This window comes from Cyrtonyx montezumae, unplaced genomic scaffold (assembly GCF_038088225.1).
Source record: "Cyrtonyx montezumae isolate F1298 unplaced genomic scaffold, pur_monq_1.0 scaffold_31, whole genome shotgun sequence".
NCBI classification, from domain to species: domain Eukaryota; kingdom Metazoa; phylum Chordata; class Aves; order Galliformes; family Odontophoridae; genus Cyrtonyx; species Cyrtonyx montezumae.
The window spans coordinates 1,005,278-1,022,691 of NW_027072036.1; the positions used below are offsets into that span (position 1 = coordinate 1,005,278).

The window sequence follows — 17,414 nt, forward strand, 5'->3', positions numbered from 1 at the left end:
CCCGCCTTCTTTCCGTCGCGTAGAGATGACGTTTGCACGGTGCGTAGCCGCGGCGCGCGACGCCGGAGAGGTCAAGGGGCGGGCACTTGGTAACAAGCGTGACTTCGATTGGCTGGTGCTTTGTTCCCGCAAGTATCGCGAGCAGCGATTGGGGGGCTGGAAGGGGCGCCTCCGGTGTGGGTGGTGCGGAGGTGGGGAAATGGCGGCGGTGAGCGGCAATGGGCAGCGGGAGCGGGCGGTGGTTCCGTAGCGTGTTGGGCCGCGGGTGTGGTCGTGGGAGGTGTTTTTCGTTAATTAACCTTTTTATTCCTTTAAGGCAATTCATGCCTCGGTGTGTAGCTGGAGCTGGTTAGGAGGAAGCCGCGGATGCCGTGGGCAGCGCTAAAGGCCCCGCGGCGTATTGCCCCGCGCTGCTGAGGCGATGGAGCCGCTGCCGGAGCTCTACGCCATCTTCCAGGGTGAGGTATGTGGGCACAGGCACTTAATTCGGGCCTTTGTTTATGTACATCTCTGCGTGCTCGCATGTGAAACTGTGCATTTGGGCCCTGTAAGGTGCCCGTCAGAACAGCGCGGGAGCAGTTGGTCCCATGTGATCTCATTGTCAGGTGGTGCTGGCTCTAACTTGCCGTAATGCCCAAAGCTGAAGGAAATTTTGTGAGCTGTGTGGATGTTGTGTGTTTTCTAACAGCTTCTTTGAGAGCAGGTGTTTTAAGGACTTTCTTTTAAATGTTGTGTTGGTGTTCTTCACAGGTGGCTGCTGTGACAGAATATGGGGCATTTATAAAAATCCCAGGCTGCAGGAAGCAAGGTTTGTTTCTGTTATTTTATTTGGGCTCAGTTATGTGTTGATGTGCCCAAGCCAAGCAGGCACCCTCAGAATTAAGCACTTGGCAGCTTTTGGAAAAAATGTTTGTTTGTTTGTTTTTTTTAAACAGGGCAGTAGTTAATTCTCTCAGAATGTAGGACTTAAATGGTATGTTTGCTTGTGAGATTCAGAGATCTGTTTAGCTAGGGCTTCTTCCCAAATGTGGTATATTTAAATATAGACAAATCAGAGAATTACTACAATTTCATGGTTGGCACTGCTTATTTATCTAATGGTTGTTTTGAATGAGTTTAATGCAGAAGGCTGAAATAAAGCTCAGATAAAACAAGTCATGGCTGTCTTCAAGCTTTGTCTATGGTTGTGGGAAGCATGCAGTTTGAAACAAACTGATTTTACAAAAGAAGCAATATAAGCTTTTTGTTCTGTTATCCAGCAGTCTCTTCCCACTGATCCAAAAGTGCCCAGTTATTTTTGTGCCAGTTCTAATAAAGGTTTTGGGTAGAAGTGTGCCTGCTGTAGGGGAGTTGCTTTGGGTGCAGACAGGCTCTGAAATAGGAGCCTAAACAGCAAAGGGTGTTTCTGTACTTTTTCTTATGTGTATTACTGTACTGTTGTACATTACAAAACACATGCAAGAGTAGAAATATTAAAAGGATGAGCTGAAGATTAAAAAAAAAAATGATAGTGTTTATTTTGTAGTATTATTTCTTTTTTTTTCTACTTTCTTCCTTCCAAAATTCTGATCAGGCCTTGTTCATAAGACTCACATGTCTTCCTGCCGCATAGATAAACCCTCAGAGATAGTAGATGTTGGAGACAAAGTATGGGTGAAGCTCATTGGAAAAGAGGTAACGTTAATTCTTGTTCCTTTTGTGCTTTGTAGATAAAGGTGTATTGTAATATGTGATCCTACAAAAACAGTGAGCAATGAAATAGCCAGTCTGCAGAGGCTGTGTGCTCATCACGTTGTCAGGGATGCGATGTGTTGATTTTTGCCAGTGGCTGAGCTCTGCCTACCTTCAAATGTGGCTTTAGGCACTGACCTTCTGTGATTGAAAACAGTGCAGTTTGGGGGAAAAAAGACTCCATGAAAGCTTTGGACTGAAAATCAGCAGAGTTCTTTTTCCCTGCATGTCCATTCTTGCCTTGCATTGCCAAGATCTGTAAGGAAGAGCCCTATACAACTTAATTTTTCAGGATGCAAGTTTGCTAAACTACTGATCTTGGGGAACTCCATTGCAGGTGATTTATTTATCAGAGCTTCCAAGTTCTTCCACAGTGCATGTTTGGTCATATGGATTCACTGTCAATCTGAAAGGAGCTGTAGTGATCTTTTGTTTCTTCTGGGACAGCTACTTAGCAGAAGTTGTACTGATCAGAATGCTCTACACTGAAAATGCAACTACAATATAATATGTACAGTATAATAGAACAGAATCACTTTGATTTGGTATTCTTTATAGTGCTCAGCTCTGCTGACAATTTCATTCCTTCTCTGTAGACCTCCAGATGGATTTTATTAAATAGCATCATGTCATTGACTCTTCTTGTTCCGTATATTCTCTTCCAGATGAAAGATGACAAACTGAAACTGTCCCTTTCCATGAAGGTTGTTAACCAGGGCACTGGAAAAGACCTTGATCCAAACAATGTTTCCCTTGAGTAGGTAAATCTATTGAGTAGAGTACAACGGGTCGTGCAGGTTGCTGCTGCATTCTTTCCCTCCTAGCCTTCCTCCTTCCTCCTAGCCTTATCCTCTAGGTCCTCCCTCCTTCAGAATTTCTTCTTGAGCCACCTAGTGGTGCACTGGCTGATTGGAGGGCTCACTGAAGGTGCTGCCTTGGTTGTGCTGCTTAGAGGCTGACAGGAGCTGGTGGAGGGCTGCAGTGAATTTCACCCTGTTGCATCCTGATAGCATTTTGGTTCTTGCATTTAGTGATGACTGTGTGGTTGTGCTGGAAAGGTTGTTCAGCCCAGATTGGAATGGACTCACTTGTATGTGCTATGAAATCAAATCTCAACTGCTCAGATGATTCAGAGCTTCGTTGTCTACCTTTTCCTGTGACGTGTCTTGCAGGCCAAATAAAATTGTTTTATTTTCACACTGGATGAGTGTATGTGTTCACCTAGATCATACAGATGTTTCTGTAAAGGGCTTAATTGCAGCTTACAGCATTTGCCTGGTTTGTGTACAGGCTGTTCAGTTGATCTTAAGAGTACAAGGTAACACTAACATGCTCTTAATGATGTGGTTTATTGTATAGGTAGTCAGCTCTATTTGCTTTATCTTAATTGTGCTTTTAGAGCAATGTTTTTTTTTGGGGGGGGGGGAATTAGCTTGCTGGTATGTAAGTATGAAGGGTTAAGATTGAGAGTGGGTTGAAAGTGGAACTTTTCTTCTCTTTCCAGTCAGGATGAGAGGAAAAAACGCACGTTTAGAGACTACACTAGTCAGAAGATCACACTTGAAGCTGTCTTGAACACTGTGTGCAAGAAATGTGGCTGCAAAGGTATGTTTTTGTAGGGCTGTTTTGATTTTGTTTCTTTTGATGCAGCTTTGTTCTAATGCGATAGTGACCTATAGATGGAATTTTAGTGGTGGCTTTGTAGACACTAAATTTTCCTTTGATTTTCCAACACTTGTGTGGAGACTTAGATACATTCCTTCTAGAAGATGTGTTTCTTAAAATTGCATCCTTGAGCTTTCTTCTGAGTATGGATTCTCTTCTTCCTACGTTTTTGTTAACATAACTGAGGCTTCACTCCAGCTCTGCATTTTAAGAAATAAATGCATGCCTTCACCAGACCATTTAATGAAGGTAAGAAAAGGCAGAGGAAGAGACTCCACAGAATCACAGAATTGTGGGGGCTGGAAGGGACCCTCAAAGATCATTAAGTCCCACCCCTCTGCAAAGCAGGGTCCCTGCAGCAGGCTGCTGAGGTAGGTGCCCAGGTGGGAGCTTTGCTGGTTAGTTGCTGGAAGCACAGTCCAAGCTTGCAAGCAGCTGTCTTAGAGCTCATTGTAAGTGATTTTTACTGAAGGCTTTATTTTACTCAGTACAACAGTGAGACGTTAGCTTGTGTGGTGCTTCTGCAGCAGCTCTGCAGGTGTTGAGGGGCAAGGTAGTTCTTTGTATCTTGGATTTTTGTTGCGCCCAACCTCTTGTCTTATGTTTGACCATAGAGTAAATGGTCAGACTGAAGTTGACTCTGTTTTGGAGAGGGTTAATAAAGACAGATATAAAGGTAGCTATTAAGCACCAGTATGGTTCTGTGCAGTGGTCTTATAAAAACTGTTCTAAAGAGACTCCAAAACTTACCCGGGTTCTGAATTTTTCCACTTTGCTTTTTATGATGATGTCTGTCCCTGACAGGCAGGCAGATGCCATCTATCTTAGTTGCTGCTACCACTGTTAGTGGATTATCTTTGAAGTCTGGAGTAGAACTAGCACGATCTAATTTCCTATATGTTTGTGGTTTTCATCTCACCCACCAGATGTCCATCCCTTCCACTTATACTTTTTCATGCTGCTTAATTCCTTGCCCATATTTCCCTTTAATACAAGAGTGTCTTAGCTTTGCTTGACTAGTCTTTCCAAAATGATATATTTTGCTCTTACTCTCATGTTTAATTTTAATTAGGGCATGCTGAAGTAGTACAAATACTTGGATAAAAGATATTCCTTAGCTGTTGTTGTATTGTGGCTACTAATAAAACGGTTGTTGGAACTCTTGGGTGTACAAAATGCAGCTGTACAAATTAGAAGTGTGTGAGGATGGAGGGGGGTTGCTCCTTCAAAACACTCTTTTGCAGGTCATTTTGCCAAGGAGTGTTTCATGCAGCCTGGAGGGACCAAGTATAGCTTGATTCCAGAAGAGGAAGAAGAGGAGGTGACAGCAGCAGAATGTGAAAGACGCAGAAAGAGCAGCTTGTCTGATGGTTCTTCAAAGAAAAGGAAGAAGGTACGAGGTACCTTACTGCTGGTCTGCAAGAGTGAACCAGACAAGGTGGTTCTGTTGAGTTACATCTGTAATTTACTGCAATGTATGATTGTGAGTGGCCAGTTCTGGGCTGAGGAAGTGGCTTAGTTGTGTGCAGCTTCTGTAGCTGAAGGGGAATCTCTTCTGCAGGTTCTGCAGTAATTCTTTCTACCTATAATATCTCCATTTGTTCTTGTTGAGCTGTCCCTCAGCTGTTTTTGTGCTATAATGCACAGGTCTCAAAAGAGATTTCTTACAGTGAGAAAGGGATCTTTTCTTGTTGTGAGGCTTAATAGAACGTACTTAGGTTTCCCGAATTTCCATGTTTCTTGCCAACAGCACGCTTTTTGTCTTCTCTCTTGCTGCTCTTATCCAATCACCTTTCTTTAATCTGAAGCAAATGCACACTGCTGCCTTGCCAGCTTGTATGGTTGTGAACTAGGTATATGTGCACGTGCCAGGGTAAAATCACAGACTGTATTTGCTCAGGAGGTGTACTCCATTTCCAGACTATAAAGCTACACATTTCCAGGGATAAAAGATCTTTTATGTTCTTGTGTCTTAATCTGGGAATGTTTGAACTCTGGTTTCAGGGCATACTGAGTTAATTAAGAAAAAAAAATGTTGAGACCTGAATCTAAAACAGGAGTGCTTGGTGGTCTGTCTGTTTATACAGAAATGAGTATTCCATTTTGAGACTTCAGCAAGTAAAGATTTTATCAGCTGCCTTCACAATGTGAAGTCTGACTCTCCAACACTCTTCCAAAGCCTTTTTCATTTATTTATTTTTTCCTTCTACAGCCTTACAGCATTTCTGTTTTCCTGGAGAGGGGCAACAGGCAAGAAAGGCATGGGATTTCCCATGTTTAGAAGGCTGAAGAAGGGGGAAATTTGACAGAGGTAGTGAGATGTGCTTTGCTTCCTGGTACATAAGCTGTCATTCGAGAATGTGTTAGGCTTGTCTGTGAAGTGTTCTACTTCAGTGTAGAATACATATATTCTAGACCTTCTGTTCTGGTCTTGGAAGTACTTAATTGAACTGACTTGTTTCTCAGATCCCAGCCTAACTGTGACTGTTCTTTACTCAAGACATGCTGTCTTGCCATGGTGAGAGCTGGCTGTTGGCAAAACCTCAGCAGAACTTACTTATCCTACCTGGAGTTCTCCTCTCTTTAGTAGTAATAATTGTTTTCCTGGTAATGGCTCACTGTCTTACAGTGTGGCTGTTCTTTAAGTTCTACTGGGAAAATTTGTGCTGGAAGATGCATGAATTTATCACATTAGTGCCTGTCCAACAGGGTAGGGATTACCTGTGGAGCCTTGCCCTGCTGGGACTACATGATATGTGGTCACTGTTGTGAATTTGTTAACTTTTTTCTTCTTCTTAGTCTGTGGATTAACAACCTTTCTTTAAATGTTGCTTGTTTCTTTGATCTCCCTCCTCAAGAAGGAGATCAAAAGTTTTCAGATATTTTCCAACACTGGAGAACAAATCTTTGAGCTTTCTAGAGCCAGGATGTGGGATCCTTGAAATGAATAGCTCCCTTGTTGTCTTGGGTGCCTGCTGTGATCTTGTCTGGGAGCCACCATGTGCTTCTCTGCTTGCCTGGAGCCCTGAGAGGATTTACACAAAAGAGAAATAGCTCAATCTACCTAGTGACAATTGCTTTGCAAACCCCAGCCCATCTGATGTTTGTAACATAGCTGTATAAATTATATATTTTTAATGAGTAGAGAGGTTCTTGGTAAATAGGAAACTGCTGTTTAGTGTCATAGTAATAGCATGAATGCTCTAGGTTGTTTGTTATAAGCATTTTCTGTCCCTGATCTGATGGTTCCTTGCCATCTCTGAGTGCTCTCCCCTCCCTCCAGACACTCCTTAAAGTGATGTTCTGGGGACCTTACCCCTTGTTTTATCTGCATGCCATCACCAATGTTCTTGTATGGCTGGATCCTTCCTGTGTGGAAAAATGTGGTTTGGTGCTGTTGTCTTGGTATGTGAGAGTCTCTTAGGAAAAAAAATAGAGTTTTCTGCACCATTAGAATCTCTTCCTTACCACAGTGGAGATAAACACAAAGTTTTTCGCTTCTCTGCTCTTCTCCTGCCTGAATTTTATGGCATTTACAGGAGTGGAGCAGTCTGCACTGGAACATCAGCTTCTGGAATGACAGCTGGTACAAGACCTTCTCCTTACAGATCACCATGTTAGTACTACACACCTCATGTTATCAGTGAGAAAACGCTGGCTGGTGGCAGGAGCTCAGCTAGTGCTGTCACTGCATTGTGGAAGTACCAGAGAGCATCTGAGGAGCGTTTGACAGCTGTGCAGGCACATTTCTGTGTCCCTTTCACTTTTACTCTGTGGGTCACAGGGTGAGGGAGCTCCTATGGGAACACGACAGTGTGCCTGTGCTGAGCTTGTGTAGGAGGGAGGCGTGCTGAGAAAAAATAAACCCTTCAGATTCTTCTCTCTTGCCCTCTGAGCAAAGAACTGCTGGTTCAGCACTAGGAAGAATATCTTTAGTTTGAACTTTACAAAAATGACCTGTCCTCTGCTGTAGTTTTGCAATGGTCACTGGAACTGTATGGTAAATGGGATCTGTGATTGCTTTTCTGCAACCTTAGCAGCCTTTCCTCCCATCCTGTTGAAGATTACCATGAAATATTTGTTGTCTTTCACTTAAAACCATGCCTCATTAAGTGTTGTTTGTTCAATGACCTGTAACTCATCAAGCTTGTCTATCTTTGCCTGTTGCTAGCACTTGCTTTCCTAATTCTTAAATGGCAGTAGCTTAGGGCATTGCAGTCATGTCCACTCTATTCCCACAATATGCTTTTCTCCTTTACGTCCTTATCCGTGCTTTTCTGACTTTTGCTATATTTAATAAGTGGCCATAGCCTAGGTTCATATCATCAGATAAGTTATAACTGGTCCTTAGCCTAGGAATAACTTTTTTTTTTTTGGATTTACATAATGAATCTTTTTTAATATTAAACTGATATTTTGTTTTATATTTTTCTATTAAAGACTTAGCAGAAGGACAGACATCTGGAAATCCATTTTCCTTTATCACAGGGACAGACATAAAGGCTCTATACAGCACCATAACTACACAGTGCTGGTGGAAAAATTCTTAAACTTCTTTGAGAGCTGTGGACACACCCTTCTTATCTCAAAATCAAATACTTGTTGAAGGAATGAGCTGTTATAACATTCTTAGAATGTAGCCCCAAGCAGTCTGTCTTACAAAGAACAGGAAAAGGCCTCATGGACCTGTGTGATCCCCTTTGATAGCACCAGCTTCTTCTAAATAGCAACAGGAAAGCTGGGGCTGTCAGGCCGTAACAGCTTCTGTATGCACAGCTCTTGTATTTGAGGGATTTTGAGGCAAGTTTGTTCCATTTTAGAACTGTAATAGATATATTGGACAGTGCATATGAAGAACTGTAATGGTTTTTATGCTTGTAAGGATGCTCAGAGAGGACTAACATTTGAAATCTGGACAAAACTTGGGCAAAATTCTCTCACGAAGTTTGCACAGATGCAGTGTTGGTAGTACTGAGGGAGTGCCTGGGTGTGCCTGAGAATTTAGCTGAGCTTGGCTTCATCCATCAGCAGCAATCCCTCCTGTCTGTAGCTCTGGGCCTGGTGTGACTCTGCTGCTGTCACTAAAGGCAGAATCTGGGCATTTACTTTGGTACTGACCTGTAAACCAGAGGAAGGCTGCACAGTGCAGGTAGCTCCTGATGAGCAGTGTGTGTCCAGCCCCCAGTGGGGCATAGAATGAGCAGCACTCAGCTGCCTTCCCATACCAGGATGCTGGTACTTGAAGTCAAGTCTGTGGTCTTTTTTGTTACTGTGAATGGTGTACCTCTCCCTGTAATCCTGAGGGGATGTCTCATCTTCAGCTTTCACATGCTGAGGCAGCTTCCCAAGCTCTGGAATGAAACTGTTAGTTAAGGTCTTCTCAGATTCTCTCACCACGTGCACAGACCAGAAAAGCTTGAGAAAATCTCTTTGCTGCATCCTTTTTCTTAGAAGATTTAACTCTTAACAGTCTTCAGAAGAAGATGGCAGTGATTTGCTTCTGCCCTTGACACGTGAGTCACAGACTTTGTAGTGATGTTGGTGCTGTGTCACAGCTATTGTGGAGCTACAGAAACTGATAGCTGCCAAAAGTTTGCTAGGTGTGCAGTCTCTGCCTCTTCTGAAGGGTCCAAGAGAACTCTTGTTTGATGTTCAGCTCCAAGCTGTGCCTTGTCTGTGCTCACTGAAGTTGAAGTAATTGTTGTGTTTCACGTATGATAAGCTACTAGCTTCCTTCTTTCTTTGTCCTTAATGGAGAGTGTCTGTGGTGCTATGGCATGTCATCTGTGGTAAGTTGAGGTTTTGAGATGGGCTGCTCATGCCCCCAGTGTTAGAGGAGAATGTGTTATTAAATGAAACACTCAGCTTGTCTTCCTGTAAGCTGGTATATTCGTATGGAGACCTCACTTGCTTGAAAGTGGCTGAAGCTGATGGAAGGAATGTCTCATGGGGAGGAGGGGGAGAACTCAGCATTCTCTGTGCTCCTTGCATCGAGGCACTTTTTTCCCCAAACCATCTTAAGACAGCTTGCCCTTTACTGCTGAGGTGAGGCATTGGAGGGCTGCCAGCAGCTGGGTGAAGTGTCCTGTAAAAGCAAACCTCCACGCTGCCTGGTCTTGGCTTTAACATCCCCCCCCGTCACAGCAAGCTGCCTGAGCACCTTCAAGCTGCCAGCAGACTCAGGATGTAAAAGTCAGTTATTACAGGGGATTTTTCCCCCCCATCTTTGCCTTTTTTTTTTTCCTGTCCTTAGCAGCTGTTTCTCACACAAGTGCTGGTTTCTTCATTTGCAGTCTTGTGGGTGAATAGGCACGTTGCCTTTCTCAGTCTTCCTCCTGTGAAGTGAGTTTTCTTTAGGTGGATGCTTTCCAGTGTTTAGCTGGGATGGCTGTTTTTGCCTGGGTGGGGTGGGTGTGTAGCAGGCCCCAGGCAGTGCTGCAGGCATCCCGGAGAGGTGGGGTGACTCAGGACAGGCCCACAGTGTCAGCACTGGATTCAGACCTTCAGCACCCAATTCTGATCCTGGCTTTGTTGGAGCAGGTAGAAATACTTTCTCACATGAGTCATTCTGATTTTGTGCAGGTGTCACTTGTATATCCATGGCTGATGGTGCTGTTCCCTTTGACTGTTCATGCATTCTTTCCCTCTTCCTTGGCTTAACTGTTCTTCTGGGTTGGCTGTGGATGCACAGAGCAGCTAGCCAAGAGAGGAGACCTTCCAGAAAGCTCGTTCTGTATGTTGTCCTGTGTCTTGCTCAACTGTGCCTTTGGGCTTGCTGCTTTTTTGAATTTCCTCATGAAGTGAGTGCATGGCACAGTCAGCCCTGCCAAGGCAGGAGTGTGATTTACAGCAGCCCTCTTCCAGTAAAACTCTGCTGCAAGCCCAAGGGTGACCTTGAGGTCATTGGAAATGCTTGGCATTGAAAAGAAGCAGAGCTGCTAGTTTGGGGTCTCCAGGCCTCTCGTGTTACACTCCTTTGCATAGTGGAATGTAAAACACATTTTATATGGCAGACACTGAAAACATTGTGTTGGAGGCTGTCAGTGGCAGTGCCCATCTCTGGCAGTGGTTGTAGCTCTTTGCTTATGCCCCACTTGGAGGCTGTTTCTGTGAGCTCACTCCAACTGTGTTTTTGCAAACCCCTGTGTCTGGTGCTTTCAGGAAGAGCTGGGGTGTGCAGTGCTTGTGAACTGTGGCAGGATGACAAGTCTAAATAAAATACATGTGGTAAATTATGCATGAGGGGAAAGGAGCTGGGCTACAGATGGGGGGGAAAAGCCTCATCTAGTACAGCTAGCACTTGGACTTGCCTGCATAACTGGATAATGGAATAAGGTGCTTGTTCTCAGCAAGTTTGGGGAAATCTGTGCCCACTCTTGTGTATGCAGGCCCAGAGCAGTTAGCACACATATGTTGTCCAGGAATGTGTAGCTCACTTCAAGCTAAAACACCAATGTAGGCTTTAGAGCAGCAAGCTTTGCTTGCTGGGCTGCATTCCTCACTGCTGTTGCAGTGGCATGGGTGACCCATCTCTGTTTCATGAAACTCCATTTTGCTTCTTTTCTTACTCCTCTTTATGCCCTTGAACTACAGTGTAAATTCACGATACGCATCTGCAGAGCAAAGTCTGTTTCTTAATGTTGATGCAACCATGAAAGAAAGCAGTGAGTGCTATCTGCTGGATGGAGTGCTTGCTGGACTCGAGTGAGGAGCTGGAACCTTACTACCATTAACAGTCTCAGCATGCTTCACAGAGTGGGCCTGCTGTCCTGCATGGTGCTTTAATTTACTTCTCAGAATCATGGCATTGCCATCCTGCTCCCCTCCAGTGCTGGGGCTGCTCAGTTTACACAGTGCAGGCAATGGGGCAGAGCAGGGCTGGTGCTGCCCTTCATGTGCTGTCTGCACAGCCAGATTGCATCCTTCCCCCTTAGTCCTGCTGTCAAATTAAGTAGATACAAATTGCCATCCCTGTGTCTTTGTCTGCCTTGAGATTCTCTGTCTTGTACCACTTTGGGAGGAGGTGTACTGCAGTACTGATTTCAGAGTCACGTGTGCTAGGACGTTACTGCTCAATGCCTCAAAACTCAGTTCCTCTTTATGAAGTTCCTTGCAGGATCTATTCCAGCACCAGCTGCTCTTTTCTGCATATCAATGTTAGGTCCCTCTTGAACACTCATAGCTTTTGTATCTGGGCCTCCCAGAAATGCAGCCCTGGGGGCTCAGTGATGCCACTGAGCTCTGCCTGCCACGTGGTGGGGGGAGGGGGGATGAGATTGTGCAAAGAGGGTTATTGCCAAAGGGCTCTTTCCTCATCCCATCTCCCCTCCAGGGAGGGACAAGGGAAACTTCACACTTGAAAAACGTTTCAAGCCTTGGGGGTGGGAGGGGGTGGTGCAGGGTACGCCCCAGCACAGCTGCTCGTAGGACTGTGGTGTGCTGGGAGGAGAGAGGCCCCCACAGGACTGTTCTTTCCCTCTCTCGTGGTTCCCAGGTACACGACCGTGATGGTTGAGGTTTCCAAACTGTTCCTCTGGATTTTGGCTATGCTTGCAGTGAGGAGAAGGGTGTGTTGTTGTTAGTGCTCCAGTGGATTAGTGTTCTTTTCCTGGCAGCCTGTGGGCTGCTGATGGTGTGGGGAAGTGGGGGTAGCACTCCCATCCAGCTGGCTGTTTCAGAGACCCATTTCATTGGCGAAAATTTTCCTCCTGCCAACCTCTATAAAAAAGGAATACCCTTAAATAATGGAGTATGCTCTTTGTGATGTGACTACCAGTATTCAGGCTTGGATTTCCATTTCAGTACCCACCCTTGCCCTGCCAACCTCTCAGTCAGTGCCTGCAGCAGCTGTGCCAAAGTCCAGGTAGCTGGGGCAGAGCCTGTGTGCATCGTCATGTCAGAACAGGCTCATTTCTCTCACAGCTTTTCAGGCTCTCATGACAGCAAATGGCTCGGTGCCCTGGTGAATGCAAGTGGAGGCTTTCCCACATGTAAAGCTTTATTTGTTTTGCTTCCTTTGATAGGAGAAGAAGAAGAAAAAGAAGCACAAGAGTAAGCAGTCCTCTGACTCTGACTCAGACAGCTCTGACTCGGACAGTGATGGGGCTCAGCCAGCCAGCAAGAGGTCCAAGCATTCGGGGAAGGCCAGCAAGGCTCAGAAGAAGAAGAAAAAGAAGCATAAGAAGAAGACCAAAGAGTGATGGCAGGCAGAGAGGGGCACTGCTGTTGTGAATCCCTGGAACGTGCTGCTGGGAGCAAGCAGGAGCAAGTCAGTGCGCTCCTTGCAGCGAGTCAAGGAGTTTCCTTCTTCCAAAAGTAATGCTCAGCCTGTGTTGTTAAAGTTGTTGACTTTGCTCTAAGTTTCCCTCTGTTACCTTAGGCGTGGACTGCCATTTTCTTCCACCAAGGCCAGTGGGTGTGCCTGCCAGCATAGTCTAATTACACCCATTCATCAGCCCCTCCTGTCCCATAGCCTCCTGTTGGGCTGGGTGAGCTGTCACCACCCTGCAGGCTCAGCCCACCCAGTCTGCCTCAGCCCTGAGCTGTGACATCAACCCTGGATCCAGTTGCCTGTAAAAGGTGGAGCTGTGCATCCCTGCACCCCAGCCTGCCTGCACGCGTGGTGACCGAGCTCAGCCCTGCTGCACAACAGCTCCAAGAAAGGGCACTCCTATCTGCCCTCACCCAGCTCCTTTCCCAGTGCAAGGTGCTGCCTGGAGGGGCTCTGTTCATGGGTTGGCTTTGGTACACAAACCCTCCCCCACCGCGTTCATTTTGTCTGTAAACACTGAAAGTGGCAGAGTAAGAAGTGAATGGGCGAGTGGTGATAATTGAGTAAACATTAACTGTGGTGTATTTGCTGCCTTTGTAAAGGATGGAAAATAAATCTCTCAAATCTCCAGGTGTACTTTGCACTGCTTTTTCTTTTGTGCGCTCCACGCTTTGTCTTGAGCAGTGGATGAAACAGTCCTTGGTTTGCAAGCTGAGCACTGCCTGCTGGGGGGAGATGGGATGTGTCAGGGGGCCTGGAGATCCAGGGAGGAGAGGAGCCCTGTGCCACAGTCTGCAGGGCTTCCCTGGGCTGAGGATGAGTGGTGCAGTGCTCGGTGGGGCTCTGCACCTTTTGGCGATGGCCTTTGGTAGTGACTGCATTGGGAGTCCTCTAAGGAGGAGGTCGGGGAGGTTTTGCTGCAGCAGGGCTGTTTCTAGTGCTGCTTGCCCCAAGCTGAGGCTGGCACGATGGGGCTGGGCACAGGGCTTCAGCCCCTGAACTCCCTCAGCTCCGTGTGGCCCTTCCCAGGCCAGGACCTGACATGCTCCTGACCTTGGCTCCCCTGCTCCTCTGTGGCCAGGCACGTCACATCACCTGATGCTTTGGCAGGCAGCACCTGTCTGGATTTGTGCTTGAGTAGGATCACTTTGGTTGATGTGACGTGTGCTTGTATCCTGAATGATAGAGCTGCTACTGGAGTGAGCTAATATTCCCTCAAAAAAAGGAAATAAAACAGGCTGTGTGTCCACCTGGTGCTGCAGCAGTGATGCAATGGGTAGCAGAGACCCCGAGTGCAGTGGGGCTGCAGACTTGTGTCCCTGGAGTGGGCTCACTGCTCCTGCTGGTGGGAAGTGTCTGCTGCTGCGTTTTCCCACCTGCTGGCGTATTTGTGAGACCGATGGGTGCTCTGTGAGAAGGGAACATGTGCTGTGCAGCAGATAAAGGGGACAGTGATATCCCTAGGGTGCGCACACCAAAAGCCTTTTTCCCAAGCACGCCAGCCACAGCCCTGTAACAACATTGCTTTTATTATTTTTCCACATGGGTTCTTCCATTAAAAAACAAAACAAATAACCCAAACGTAACACCCTCACCCCAAGCAGCCCCACGAGACCACGGGATCAGGGCACGGTGGCTTCGCAGGGCTCTGGCACTGTGGCTGGGGGGAGGCAGTGACAGTTTGATGCTGGAGCTGGCGCTGGGGGCAGGCAGGGAGCTGGGACAGCCTCTATGACGCCTTCTCGTAGGTGCGGGTGGAGACAACGCTGCCCATGGTGAGGGTCTGGGGGCAAAGAGCAGGAGGTGAGCACTGGGTTGGCATCTTGGGCATCCCTTGTCTAAAATCCTTTCTATTTCCTTACCAGAATCAACTTCCCATCCTTCAGCTCCCGCACTAGCGACGTCTCCTTCCCATCCCACTTCTGCACGTGGACCAGCTTGCCTCCATCTAGCTTGACCAAAGACTGTGGAGAGAGAGCAGAACCCCCTCATGGCTGGAGCTTCGCCGCTCCATCCCTGCAGCATCAGATGCTCCTTTTCATCCCATGGGGCCTGGAGACCAGTGATGGGTGCCTCCAGGGTCACCGGGTGCCAGCATCCCACCTGGCACTACTCACCCACCTTGGCACGGGACACCAGCTGGGTCACAGTCGTGGCCCCATTTGCCCCTGTTGGCACCAGTGGCCCCACTGCGGGCACTGTTGAGGTGACCCTGCCCTCCCTGCCCCACAGCTGTATCCTGAGCTGTTGAACAAGCCCCTTCTCATCCAGGCTGCTGTTTGCACAGCCGCTGCTGTTGACTCAGCCCTGAGTGCCCAGCCAGTGCCAAGGTTAGCGTGACAGCAGGCTCAGCTGTGCCAGCATGGGAAGTGGCACTGGCTGCCCACCACTGTTCTGCTACCCCCCTGCTGCCTGGCACCTCTGCCTCCCAGTTGCATTTCCCATCTGCAGCCCCGGGGACTACATGCCCTCAGCTGTCCCAGCCTCTTGTGTCCTGCAAACCTCCCTGTGCACCCAGTACTGCTGCTCTCCTGGAGCACAGGCACCCAAGGGCTGAGCTTCCCATGGCTCAGGTCCCCAGCACTGCACAGGTTCTGCTGCAGTTTGCTGTCCCCATGGCTTGGTTGACATGGCTTGAGTCCATCCAGCCCATGGCTTGGGTGCCTCCATGGGTCAGGGTCCTGCATGGCTTAAATTTTTACATCATTTGGGTCTTCTCATTGTTTGAATCTCCCAATGGTCGGATGACCCCATAATTTAGGACTCCCCATTACCTGCATGTCCCCACAGCTCATATCTCCCCATTGTTGAGTCCCCCATGGTTGATGTTCCCATGGGTTGAGTCTCACCGTGATGTGGGACCCTGCGGACCGTGACTTGGTTCTCCCCATTGTACACATGTCCAAGTGCCTTGAGTATCCCAATTGCTTGGGTGCCCCACAGCCTGGCTCTCTTCACAGCTCATGTTCTCCTAGCCCTGGAAAACCCATCCTGGGCTTGGTTGCTCCTCACCTTGGAGCACCTCACAGCCCAGCAGCCCCACAGCTCCCTGCTTGGCTGTCTGGGGGCTGCCAGACTGCCCCCTCCTCCCCTCCCTTATTGTTTGCCCTTTGGCAGCCAGCCGAGGGGCATCTGAAGGGCACGTCCCTGGCTGCTTCACACGTCTCTGCCACACACCAGCAGCCAAAGAGCTTTTAGCATAGTTTCCACCACCCTGAGCAGAGCAGCCCTACACTTGGGGCCGAGCTGTCACGAGACAAAGCAGGCAGGCTGGTTATAGTCAAAGCTGAGCATGGAAATAACTCCTGGGGGCCAAACCTGTGCTCTACTGCTGCTTTGGTCCCTCTGCAAGAGAGATGGCACCAGGGGGGCTGAGCAGATAGAGCAGAGGATGAGGACAGGGACATGCTGCAATGTCTGCCTGGCACTACTGCCTTGCTCACACACCATTTCAGCCCAACCTCACTCCACACCAGCTCTGTGTCTGCTTCCTCATGGGGCAGGAAGGAGTTTTGTGTCCTACAAGCCCCGTGGTGGCCCCCAAATCTCTTTCACAACACAGCCACTTGGTTACAGCATCACCTTCCGCAAAACCCAGTTGCAAGCAGAGGCGAGGGCAGAGTGTGCAAAGGGAAAAGGGCAGAGGGAAGCAGCCCCCCATCTCTCTCACCTTGACATGCCTGTCATCGGCCGTGGTCTCGTCAAACTCCTCATCCAGCTTGAAGCTGATCTCTGTGTTCTTGAAGGTGCTCTGGGTCTTCACTGTCACCTTGTCTCCATCCACCTCGATGATGGTGGTGGGTTTGGTCAGGCCGGCCATCTGCCTGGTGGCAAAGCCCACCCCTGGAGAGGGGACAGGGGGTCAACACGGTGTCCCCATGCATCACCACAGAGCCCCTCCTGGTTTTTTCTGTCTTTTCAGGATGGGGGACTCATTGCATCCCCATGGGGCTGTACTCTGGGGGATCACTCAGAGGCTGATCCTACACCTTTATGGCTGGGCAGGGAGCACCCACTGTCACCACCCCTCCAGACCCCTCTGGGGCTATGGTCTCATCCTGCCCAGGGATGAAGGATTTAGGACAGAGGATGGGGGCATGCACTGCCTCGGTCTCCCTCCATCAGCCCTCCCCCCACACCGGGGCTGCAGGGGGAGATTCCACGAGTTCCCCTCCAGCCCCAACCCCGGCTGCAGCCCCTCCCCAGCACAGCACCGCGTTGCGCTTTCCTATGTTTATTTCTGTATTTTATTTCTATTTTCTTTTTTTTTTTCCCGTTTAAACTCACGCATCAGGCGACGATCTCCACCCACCCCGTTAAAAAAAAAAAAAGAAGGCGGAAAAACCCAGCGATTTCCGCGCTCCCGACCCCCACTCACCCAACGCCTTCATGTACTCATCGAAATTGGCCGTGTCCACCAGCTTCCAGGTACCCACGAACGCTTCCACCATGGCGGAGCCGCGCGTGTCCCCGTGTCCCTCTGTCCCCGCAGCGCCGCACCGCCCGCAGCTGCCGCCCGGCCCCGCGGCTCCTTAAATACCGGCCCCATCACATGATGGGGAGAGGCTCCAGAAATACCCCGGCGGGGACAGGCAGCGCTGCCAACCACCACCCCCTTGCCGCCCCCACCACCCCCCGCCCCCTGCCCGTGTGCTGTGCGCGGCCCCACGGCGGTCGCGGACACGAGTGGGTGCGTGGAGATGAGGATGGGCGGTGCCGGTGGCCGCGTCCTCATGGTGAAGCGTGG

General features: G+C 48.4%; 2 protein-coding genes across 3 annotated transcripts; one reads left to right on the forward strand and one right to left on the reverse strand.

Moving 5' to 3' along the window:
• Nucleotides 1–350: 350 nt before the first annotated feature.
• On the forward strand, nt 351–12,907 carry ZCCHC17 (zinc finger CCHC-type containing 17). 2 transcript variants are annotated; one of them, XM_065744453.1, is made up of 7 exons: nt 351–463; nt 751–808; nt 1,574–1,674; nt 2,397–2,488; nt 3,236–3,336; nt 4,641–4,789; nt 12,420–12,907. In XM_065744453.1, exons 1-7 carry the CDS (start codon nt 422–424, stop codon nt 12,594–12,596), a joined length of 720 nt encoding a protein of 239 aa, XP_065600525.1. In that variant the 5' UTR covers nt 351–421; the 3' UTR covers nt 12,597–12,907. The 2 variants fall into 2 exon arrangements, with proteins under 2 accessions (XP_065600525.1, XP_065600526.1); XM_065744454.1 differs by lacking the exon at nt 4,641–4,789 and having other exon boundaries at nt 12,420–12,571.
• A 1,271-nt stretch (nt 12,908–14,178) lies between these two features.
• On the reverse strand, nt 14,179–17,179 carry FABP3 (fatty acid binding protein 3). Its single transcript, XM_065744355.1, has 4 exons — nt 17,046–17,179; nt 16,338–16,510; nt 14,530–14,631; nt 14,179–14,450 (listed from the first exon to the last, which is right to left on the reverse strand). Exons 1-4 carry the CDS (start codon nt 17,116–17,118, stop codon nt 14,397–14,399), a joined length of 402 nt encoding a protein of 133 aa, XP_065600427.1. The 5' UTR covers nt 17,119–17,179; the 3' UTR covers nt 14,179–14,396.
• Nucleotides 17,180–17,414: the final 235 nt, after the last annotated feature.

Excerpts from the sequence above, each read along its gene's own strand:
- FABP3 (XM_065744355.1), bottom strand. The coding sequence starts at position 17,118 with ATGGTGGAAGCGTTCGTGGGTACCTGGAAGCTGGTGGACACGGCCAAT. Across the intron at positions 16,511-17,045 it reads TGAGTACATGAAGGCGTTGG|GGGTGGGCTTTGCCACCAGG; the intron begins GTGAGTGGGGGT and ends TCCCCTCTCCAG. Across the intron at positions 14,632-16,337 it reads CCGATGACAGGCATGTCAAG|TCTTTGGTCAAGCTAGATGG; the intron begins GTGAGAGAGATG and ends CTCTCTCCACAG.
- ZCCHC17 (XM_065744453.1), top strand. The coding sequence starts at position 422 with ATGGAGCCGCTGCCGGAGCTCTACGCCATCTTCCAGGGTGAG. Across the intron at positions 464-750 it reads ACGCCATCTTCCAGGGTGAG|GTGGCTGCTGTGACAGAATA; the intron begins GTATGTGGGCAC and ends TGTTCTTCACAG. Across the intron at positions 1,675-2,396 it reads TGAAGCTCATTGGAAAAGAG|ATGAAAGATGACAAACTGAA; the intron begins GTAACGTTAATT and ends ATTCTCTTCCAG.